The following is a 10,543-nucleotide window of genomic DNA, read 5'->3' on the forward strand; positions in this document are numbered from 1 at the left end:
CCATGAAGTCTATCACACAGCTAAGTCTCTATTACCCCTTCACTTCACCTGCTTCTCTGTTTCCAGATATCTGGCAGACTTGCAGCTGGGGACTTTACCTCAGGGACAGGAGAGGCTCCATTTATTCCAAGAATAATTGTGTGTTTGTGCATGTGTGGATATGCACATTATAATAGCCTGTCAATAAAAATGCTGAACCAAAAGGTGGTTTATCATTTTCGGTAATAATTAAGAATAAGTCTCTCCTTCTCAAAAACAAAACAAAACAAGCAAAAAACAAAAAATGTGCATTATTAGATCAACTGAAAAATGAAATTAAGAGAATTTTTATTTCTAAATATTAACACAATACATACTTTATGCACAATGGTAGCAGAAAAGAGGGACTGCCTTGTATACATTCACAGCTAGAGTTATAAGCAGAAACACCAGGTAAAAATAAAAACTTCAATTTTTTTAGTAACCAGTAAGTTATGAGATAACATTCCCCTTAATGGTAAACATTTTCGGTAAGCCCAAGTACTAGAATGCATTAATCTGAGATGCAGTTATGTATTTCATTTTGACCAGGCTCATCATTCCAGGTTATAAAAGAAGGCAAGTGTCCTTTGTATGGATTTTACTGAAATAGAGGCTATTGCCAAAAGTAACTGTAGAAAGGGTCTAGTAGCTGAAAGGATTGTAAGACCCTGAGGAGTAAGAGAATTAAGACTCACAGGCTGTAGAGTGTCTGCACCTTATCCCTTTTTTTTTTTTTTCATTTTCAGTTCAACATTTCTCTCTAAACTAAAAACATTACAAAGCTTCTAAACTCGAGCTTCCAAGGCAGCTCAGTGGGTCAAAGTGCTTGCTGGGGAAGCCTGATGATTTGAGTTCAATCCATGAGACTCACAGCAGAAGGGGGAAACCTACTCCCAAAAGTTGTTCTGACTTCTACAAACACATCATGGCACCCAACATGCCTACACATACACACCTTTAAAAAGGAATTTCTACACTTAGTATTTGTAAATACTTATGAGGTGCAGTCAACTATGGAAAACCCAAAGCAGAAAGAAATGATAATGTTGATTATAAAACCTAAGAACTAACTAACCAAGTACATTATGGAAGAAAATGGAACCACTGGCTAAGAATAACCTGAAGAAAACCTAGGAAAATGATCCTGTCGCTCAGCACTTGTCCTTCAAAAAGACTTGGGCCAGCTCCAGCTAGACTTGGATTTTGGATGGGGTCTAGAAAGTGGGAGAACTCAAACAACAGTCACAGAAAGGCCCCAAACAAGACCAACCAACAAACCAATCGACCAAAAGAGATAAAAAACCTGGAGGCACATGGCTAAGCATTAGATTTATTGGGCAACACAATCTACCAAGAGAACAAAGTCTGCCTTCTGTTTCTCTCTGCTGATAGAGAGATGGTTTGCTGTGGTCCAGCAACTGGGTCTACAAGGCAGTCACACCCACATGGCTGTATACTAGTAACTGACTGAGCCTAAGTCCTCTTTACAGCCCAAAGCAGAGACACTAAGTGCTGTGAGTGTTTTTGTCTCTGCAGAGATGCCACTGAAGCAATTATGGACTGTGTCTAGTAGCAAGAATGTGGGAGCCTGTATCACACAAGGGCTATGATGGTGGACAGGCTGTTATAGTTTTAAGTAGAGTCAAACCTGAAACAAATACAAAAATGCACAGAAAAATAAAAAGAGAGTAAAATACAGATTTGAAAAACTCTAATAATCTTTTCAGAAGTAACTACATATTCCACCCTATGATCTCATAAATCAAAGCTTTCAATTGTCTGGACTCATACGTGACTGTATTCTTCCCAATGTGCATTCTCTCTTCCTCCAAGGGCTGTTCTATAACAGCAGGGATGTTTCTGCCAAAGATTTCACAGTGCTCTAGAAACTGGACACATTCTTGAATAACAGTGTCCCTCAGCATGATTGTATGCTTTGACATGTTTTCTAGCAAAGACAGGAAGCATCTTTTGGCATAATACCATGTATCAGTTCCCAGCTTTTTATGGTATGGCTCCAGGCTTTTGATAACCCGAGAGATGCCAAAGTCATAGTTTCCCTTGGCACAATAAAGTGTTCCTATCACCAAATTCACAATGCAAAGGTGGTAGATTTTCTTGTCTGGGTCACCATAGGAGAGTTGTTCTTCTTCCTTTTCAATTTTCCTCATCAGCTCCTCAGCTTCCTCATTCTGACTTGTCATAATATAGGAGACACAGAGGTTGGCTAACACAATAGCGCTGACATTCAGGATGTTATCATAATTCTTCTTGACGATGGGCTCATAGAAACCAATGGCCTCTTTGTATTTGTTTTCCTGCATGAAGAGAACATGGGCCACATTCAACTTCCACACATCATGGTCATTACAGAATTCCACAGATTTGCGGAAGATCTTCTCTACCATTGGATAATTTTCAAGATTCCAGTAGATTTTCGCCTGGGCCATCAGTACAGGGATATACTTCTCAAGAGTTTCATCATATTCATTCACAGCCTTTATGACAACTTCATCATCTCTGTTATGTCTTGCTTCTTGAACTTGCTTAGTGAGTCTCCTGAGCTGCTCAGTGAGCATGCCAGCCAGCCCATCAAGCTTTATGAAAGCCTCTTCAGGAGCTGTCTGGCAAGTGATCATGGCATCCAAGAAGTCATAGAGATAGGGTGTGAGGAACTTGTAAGTCAAATGGGCATTTTCTGCCAGGACATCAGCTGCCAGGTCAAAATACTCATATTTACAGTAGAGCAACAACAGGTTGCCAAAGGTCTCTGGGGGAAAGGGGTTCTGCTGGAGCAGAAACTGGAGTTTTTCAAAGCCCTCTGTGGGCCTGGCATCCATGTTCATCAGAGCCTGGTTGTGCAGGGTCACAGGGTCCAGCTCTTCCTCTGCTCTGGGTGGCATGTCAGTGAGGGCTTCCTGAGCTGCCTCATAGTTTCTCAGTTGGTACTCTATGGCTGCCTTGAGGTTGAAGGCTTCAACCAGAGCAGTCTGGTGAAGGACTACGGTGTTGCCCACACTTCGAACATCAATACCTTCAGTGGTCATGCCCACACCTAGCTCTGGGTGCTGACGGATGCCTCTCTCAATGATGTTGGCGATATGCTTCAGAGCTGGGGCATAGTGCCTGTTGCTATAACAAGCTAAAGCCAGGTTGTAAGATACATCAGGCTGATAGCCAGAAGCCTGCAAAGCTGCAAAGAACTTAGAACAGGCAGCTTCATAGTGTCCCTCCTTGTAGAGCAGACAACCCATGTTGACCAAACTATCTGGATCATTCTCCCCTCCACTGTCTTCTCCAGCTTCCCCACTCAGCAGCTGCTCCACCAGGCTCCTGGCTCCTGGCAGATCGCCCTCGCTGTACTTGATAGCAGCCTGGAGACGAAGGACCCGGCTATAGTAGGTGGGATTGTCCAGGAGGAAGGCGACCCGCGTGGCCTCTGGATACAGACAGGCCTTGTACAGCGCCTGGGCCTGGTAGAGGCGGTACTGCTCGAGTTCCGGGTGCATCTGGCTCAGTTGCTCATAGCACTCTGCAGCGAGCTCGAACTCCTGCAGGCGGTAGTAGCAGTAGGCCAGCAGCGACAGCCCGGCGCGGCTGCGGGGACTCTTCTGCAGCTCGGCGCCCAGCAGCTGCACCGCCTCTGAGTAGCGGGAGTCGCGGATGAGCCGGTACACCACCGCCGTGAACTCACCGTCGGGGATCTGCGAGCTGCTCAGCCCCGCCATAACTGTCAAGATTGTGGAGTGTTCTGGTTCCCAGGGCAACAAGCCAACGGAAACGGAAGTCTGGATGGAGGTTTCCTTATGCATCCCGGAAGTAGTTTTGTAACAGAAGGAACCCGCCAGTCTAGGATAGACTGTTGACTGTTTCTTGCGCTTAACGCAAATAGAAAAGTTCTTGAACATAAAGCAGTATTTTAGTATTCCTCTGTGTTTCTTTCAGATATAAACTCATCACATCTTGAGCGAACAGGAGCAGGTCAAGTAATAATGTAAGAGTGCAATAAATTATTTAAAAAACCCTGTAGTCACATTCTCTGACATGCCTGCTAGTATTTCTCTACCTAAAGAGATCATTGTGTGTGAATGTATGTAATATATGCCATACATCATATATATATATATATATATATATATACACACACATGCAACTCCCGCATACCTGTAAGTGATTCATTCGTTCTGGATTCCCCTGAGAACTGAGGAGCTGTGGCCATGAAGCTGGTAAAACACATTAAAAAAAAATAGTGCAGGACAGTTTCCATATCACTTAAAATTACAGAAATATAATTTCATGTAATATTTATATACCATCAATTTCAGAAGAGACTTCGGTAATGTCAAATAATAGAATGAAGTGTTATTTCTCTTTTCCAAGATGCTATGAGAAGAAACCCTAGTATTCATGTCTTCTAATTTGCTACATAAGTATAGGGATTAAATATTGACTTTTTTTCCCCAGAGCTGAGGACTGAACCCAGGGCCTTGTAAGCTAGCAAGCACTCTACCACTGAGCTAAATCCCCAACCCCTAAACATTGACTTTTAAAATCACTTGTATTACCAATCATAGCTAACGGTCAATTATGAACAGTAAAAATATCAGATATTTTTCAATTATTTATTACTTCAAACCACAGGACTACACTTTTACTTAATAACAAAATTTCACATTGAATTTTGCACATTCTAGGAAAAACTACTAAGAACATAAAAACTATTGTCAAACATTACTTCTCGCTAAAACAAAACTCCTAAAACCCCACAAAACAAAACAAAACAACCAAAAAACTTTAAAATCTACAAGTGCGCAAAACTTCTACACTACAAATAAAATAATCACGAGTGTAAACTGAAGCAGAACATGTACTCTCTGAAATTACTTCCAAAGCTCAAATGTACTATAACTAAGGCCCAGGGTCCACACAAGTCCTCCATGGATGTAATGCTCTTCCCAAACACAATAGAGTACACAAGAAAACAAAAATAAAAAGATGCCAACATTATAAACTCTATTAGATGGTACTTCCTCCGTTCAGTTCTGAAAATTTAAATACATGCTTCGGGGCTCATTTATTACGTTCATTTGGTGAAGTTTCTCATGAGGAAAAGCTGCATCTAACTGAATATGCATTTAAAGTAAACAATGTACAATATATAAACTGCATGAAAATGCTAAAGCTTAGAGACAAAAGACAATGCCAAGATAATAAAGCTTTTATAACAAAAGTCATTAACAGAAATTACTATGTGTTCCATCCTATGATCTCATAAATCAAAGCTTTCAATTGTCTGGACTCATACGTGACTGTATTCTTCCCAATGTGCATTCTCTCTTCCTCCAAGGGCTGTTCTAAAATAGCAGGGATGTTTCTGCCAAAGACTTCACACTGCTCTAGAAACTGGACACATTCTTGAATAACACTGTCACAAAGCACTATCATGTGCTTTGACATGTTTTCTAGCAAGGACAGGAAGCATCTTTTGGCATAATACCATGTATCAGTTCCCAGCTTTTTATGGTATGGCTCCAGGCTTTTGATAACCCGAGAGATGCCAAAGTCATAGTTTCCCTTGGCACAATAAAGTGTTCCTATCACCAAATTCACAATGCAAAGGTGGTAGATTTTCTTGTCTGGGTCACCATAGGAGAGTTGTTCTTCTTCCTTTTCAATCTTCCTCATCAGCTCCTCAGCTTCCTCATTCTGACTTGTCATAATATAGGAGACACAGAGGTTGGCTAACACAATAGCGCTGACATTCAGGATGTTATCATAATTCTTCTTGACGATGGGCTCATAGAAACCAATGGCCTCTTTGTATTTGTTTTCCTGCATGAAGAGAACATGGGCCACATTCAACTTCCACACATCATGGTCATTACAGAATTCCACAGATTTGCGGAAGATCTTCTCTACCATTGGATAATTTTCAAAGTTCCAGTAGATTTTCGCCTGGGCCATCAGTACAGGGATATACTTCTCAAGAGTTTCATCATATTCATTTAAAGCCTTTATGACAACTTCATCATCTCTGTTATGTCTTGCTTCTTGAACTTGCTTAGTGAGTCTCCTGAGCTGCTCAGTGAGCATGCCAGCCAGCCCATCAAGCTTTATGAAAGCCTCTTCAGGAGCTGTCTGGCAAGTGATCATGGCATCCAAGAAGTCATAGAGATAGGGTGTGAGGAACTTGTAAGTCAAATGGGCATTTTCTGCCAGGACATCAGCTGCCAGGTCAAAATACTCATATTTACAGTAGAGCAACAACAGGTTGCCAAAGGTCTCTGGGGGAAAGGGGTTCTGCTGGAGCAGAAACTGGAGTTTTTCAAAGCCCTCTGTGGGCCTGGCATCCATGTTCATCAGAGCCTGGTTGTGCAGGGTCACAGGGTCCAGCTCTTCCTCTGCTCTGGGTGGCATGTCAGTGAGGGTGTCTTGGGCTACCTCATAGTTTCTCAGTTGGTACTCTATGGCTGCCTTGAGGTTGAAGGCTTCAACCAGAGCAGTCTGGTGAAGGACTATGGTGTTGCCCACACTTCGAATATCAATGCCTTCAGTGGTCATGCCCACACCTAGCTCTGGGTGCTGACGGATGCCATGCTCAATTATATCAGCGATATGCTTTAGAGAAGGGGCATACTGCCGACTGCTGTAATATGCCAAAGCCAAGTTGTAGGAAAGGTCAGGCTGGTAGCCAGAAGCCTGCAGGGCCGCTAAGAACTTGGAACAGGCAGCTTCATAGTGTCCCTCTTTGTAGAGCAGACAACCCATGTTGACCAAACTATCTGGATCATTCTCCCCTCCACTGTCTTCTCCAGCTTCCCCACTCAGCAGCTGCTCCACCAGGCTCCTGGCTCCTGGCAGGTCGCCCTCGCTGTACTTGATAGCAGCCTGGAGACGAAGGACACGCGTCTGATAGGTGGGATTGTCCAGGAGGAAGGCGACCCGCGTGGCCTCTGGATACAGACAGGCCTTGTACAGCGCCTGGGCCTGGTAGAGGCGGTACTGCTCGAGTTCCGGGTGCATCTGGCTCAGTTGCTCATAGCACTCTGCAGCGAGCTCGAACTCCTGCAGGCGGTAGTAGCAGTAGGCCAGCAGCGACAGCCCGGCGCGGCTGCGGGGACTCTTCTGCAGCTCGGCGCCCAGCAGCTGCACCGCCTCTGAGTAGCGGGAGTCGCGGATGAGCCGGTACACCACCGCCGTGAACTCACCGTCGGGCACTTTAGAGCTGCTTTGCCAAGCCATAGCCGCCAAAACTGTAGCGCGTGGTGGTTTCCAAGGCAACTAGGTAACCGGAAACGGAAGTTCATGGGGTGGGTTTTTTTTTTTTTTGTGAGGTAGAGAGAATCCGTTAGGTATGAAGAGGAATCAAAAACACAATCTCTGCATTTTTGTTATATGTTATAAGAGTTTAAACTGGGTAGAGACAGAAGTGAGAGAGGGGATAGAACACTACGTCAAGCAATTCAGACACAGAAATTCCTGTTTTCTCCCAGCATGCACCATTGTCATTTCCCCGTGGGACGTGGCTGCTTTGCATTCTGGGAATTGTAGTCTCATTTTGAGAATTGTAGTCTCATTTCAAGAAGACTTAACCCTGTGTACTTTTGACATGATCTGACTCCTTTACATGTGTTTTTGTTTGTATAGTCAAATAGGAAAAGTTCATACGAAGTCATTTAGGCCTGTAATAAGAGTTTTAGACTTCCCCTACTCGTTAAAATGGCGTGTTGCTTGGGGGCTAGATGTTAGGACCTTTCTGTGGAATGACAGTGGCCTCCTTAGGGCCTGGAGTACCTGGAGGGTTTTTGAAGCTTGTACACTGTTTTGTGGCAATGGCATTTTTCCTTTTTTCTTTTGCCTTGTATACTTTGACATATCCTAGAATTATGTTTTTGTGCTGACCTAACTGTATACTTAGTAACAGTACAGTGACCACATATTCTGTGCCGACTAGAAGATGATCTATAATGGCGGTTTTGGTTTTGAAAATCAGTTTATTGAGAAAATAACAAGCAAAAGTAAAGTAATAAATAGCAAGTTGCAGATAGAAACATTACATAGATAATTCAATATAATCAAATTGGGGCCTTACAAATATTTAGTTGAAATCATCTAGGGAAGTCCATTGAAAAGGTTAGCTGGAATTCCCAATCAGAGTCCTAGGCAGCGTAGAGTCTCTCTTTGGGTAACTGTTCCAAGTAAAATAACATGTACCAAGGAACAGACAGTTAAGAGCATCAGATTGGGTTTTTCCAAGTATCTCTTAGAAACGACCACAGCAAACCTTTTGAAAGAGTCATACCTGAGTTACTGCCCAGAGTTCTGGGCAGAAGGACCTCTCCATCACCCCCATTGAGCTTACAGATTGATTTCCAAGATGAAGGCAGAGAGAGGGTGACACGGGGATGCTGGGAGTCTTTTGAAATCTCAAAGCCCATCTCCAGTGACCTATCTCTTTTCCCAAACAGTTCCACCAATGGGAGACTAAGTGTTCAAATCTATTGGCCTATGAGGGACATTCTCATTCAAACTACCATAGAGGTTGAACCATGATAACCAAGAACTAGGTTCCATGCGAAACAGTGAGTGGCAAACACTTCCATACGCATCTCTCCAATAATTTGTAAAGGACTACCAAGTGTGGGCACCAAGTGTGTACGAGGAAAGATTACAAAAATGGAAACAACCAACTAAATTGGTGTGGGCAGTAGACTTTGGACTTCCATGCCTCAACTGCAGTTTCAGATGTACAGTGACCAGTGAGGGTTGCCCATCTTCCAGTTACCCAGTATCACAAGGAAAAGACGTGAGTAGGTGTACAATCGCTCATATCATAAAATGACTGACATCATGTCCTTTTTCCGCCTTCACTCTTGCTGAGAATTAGCAGCCATGTGACTTCTTGGATGCCATTAGACAAGGAAAAATTTAATGCAATCAATAAGGAAGGAACAAATCGTACCCATTTTGTATGTTGTAGAGTGGGTCTTTGGCCCACCAAAGATCTCCACAGAACGTAGCTAAGGAGTACTCCTATATCCCCACTTGAACTTTCTTTTACCCTGTTTTCTGGTGTACCCTCTTAGGTGAAGTCTGTGGTGGGGGGATGTGTCCTGGTGCTCAAATCTTAAGGAATACAATGCATCCTTTCCTTGACAACTGGTGGCCCGTCGGACATTTGTCCCTTGGAAACTCACACTCAATATTTAAAAATCTTGATGCATAGACTATCATTTTGAATAAGCTGGTATTAAATTTAGTAAACATGAAAACAAGAAATGCCCTTTATCCGCTCATTTTCTCTCTCTTTGCAGAGCTGTGCTTACATTATGAAACCATCCACCTTCAAATGACTTTTTAGAACCCACACAAAAAAATGAAAGGGCTGTCGGCTTTCCCCCAAATTTCTTGGCTACCTACAGGGATCATCTGGGTCTCTCCTCTCTGTGTTGGTGCCTGTCTGTGAGTACGGCAGCTGAAGAGCACGGGAGGGTGGCCATTTTGTGTCTTTCTCCTTATTTCATGGGAAGCTGCTCAAGTGGCCTGGCTTGAAAAGAGCAGGGCATTTGGCCTAGACAGATGGAGGGCAGGGTCATTTTCAAAATGCAATGAGTACACCAGTCCCACTGTGAAATTGGCATGACCATAACCACTGCGGTGAGAGGCTGACTTTTATTTGGTCTCTCATAGGCAGTTGGGGAATAGTTTCATTGTTTTTTTTTTTTTTTTTGGATGGGGGAAATGAAAGGAGGTCCTTTAATTAATGATGGAAAGCCTGGGTAGAATATTATGAAGTATAAAAGATCATTTTTTTTTTTGTTGCTTACAGTAGGTTCTTGAAAAGCTGGAGTATATATCAAAACCAAATCTGCAATACTACTTTTTCTCAGCAACAGGACATGTAGTGGTGCTTATAAAGTGCTAGAGACCCGAAGAAAGGAGTTAATGATTGACAGACTAAGGAAGGCATGATTACCAGGAAGAGTTCAATTTAGGCAAAAATATCAGAGCTAAAAGCATGTTTGGTTCTTAGCATACTTCAATTCTTCTGGTCAAAATACAAAGTGATCAAATGTCTAATGTGTTGAGCATTCTCTTTTACAGTTAGCTGGGAAGTACATTGTCTTGCCCAGTGAATGTGATCCTTTGTGGCTGGTACATTGTTAATCCATGAGTGTTTCACACACAACCATGTGTAAGCGTTTTCCTTGGGAAAGGAAGTCCTTTGCAAAGTTCCTATTTTCTTTCCCCAGATGGTTCCTGACCATTTTCTTCAGGATGGCCAGTTTGGGAGCTCAGTCCCAAAGGATTCTAGTCTTCTCAACCCCCATCTCCACTCTGAACAGGGAAGCAATGAATAATTTAGTGCCAAATTTGTAACGCCATCGACAGACTCCTAGGGGCCTTAGTTCAGTCTTTTGAAGCTCTGGGGACATCTGTATGCTGAGTCAACAAGGGTTCATCACGCTTAGCTGGAAAGCCGTTCCATCTCATTAGGGGCTCACCTTTCAGAGGAACCTTC

The 10,543-nt window shown here is 43.0% G+C and overlaps 2 protein-coding genes across 2 annotated transcripts; both read right to left on the reverse strand.

The window, feature by feature from the left end:
• Window positions 1-310: 310 nt before the first annotated feature.
• LOC128101780 (tetratricopeptide repeat protein 30A2) lies at window positions 311-4,501 on the reverse strand. Its single transcript, XM_052725154.1, has one exon. The coding sequence runs from the start codon at window positions 3,927-3,929 to the stop codon at window positions 1,755-1,757; it is 2,175 nt and encodes a 724-aa protein (XP_052581114.1). The 5' UTR covers window positions 3,930-4,501; the 3' UTR covers window positions 311-1,754.
• A 128-nt stretch (window positions 4,502-4,629) lies between these two features.
• Window positions 4,630-7,302, reverse strand: LOC128101781 (tetratricopeptide repeat protein 30A1). Its single transcript, XM_052725155.1, has one exon. The coding sequence runs from the start codon at window positions 7,261-7,263 to the stop codon at window positions 5,269-5,271; it is 1,995 nt and encodes a 664-aa protein (XP_052581115.1). The 5' UTR covers window positions 7,264-7,302; the 3' UTR covers window positions 4,630-5,268.
• Window positions 7,303-10,543: the final 3,241 nt, after the last annotated feature.

The sequence above is a fragment of the Peromyscus californicus genome, unplaced genomic scaffold (genome assembly GCF_007827085.1).
Source record: "Peromyscus californicus insignis strain IS unplaced genomic scaffold, ASM782708v3 Scaffold_7__1_contigs__length_154581171, whole genome shotgun sequence".
NCBI classification, from domain to species: Eukaryota; Metazoa; Chordata; class Mammalia; order Rodentia; family Cricetidae; genus Peromyscus; species Peromyscus californicus.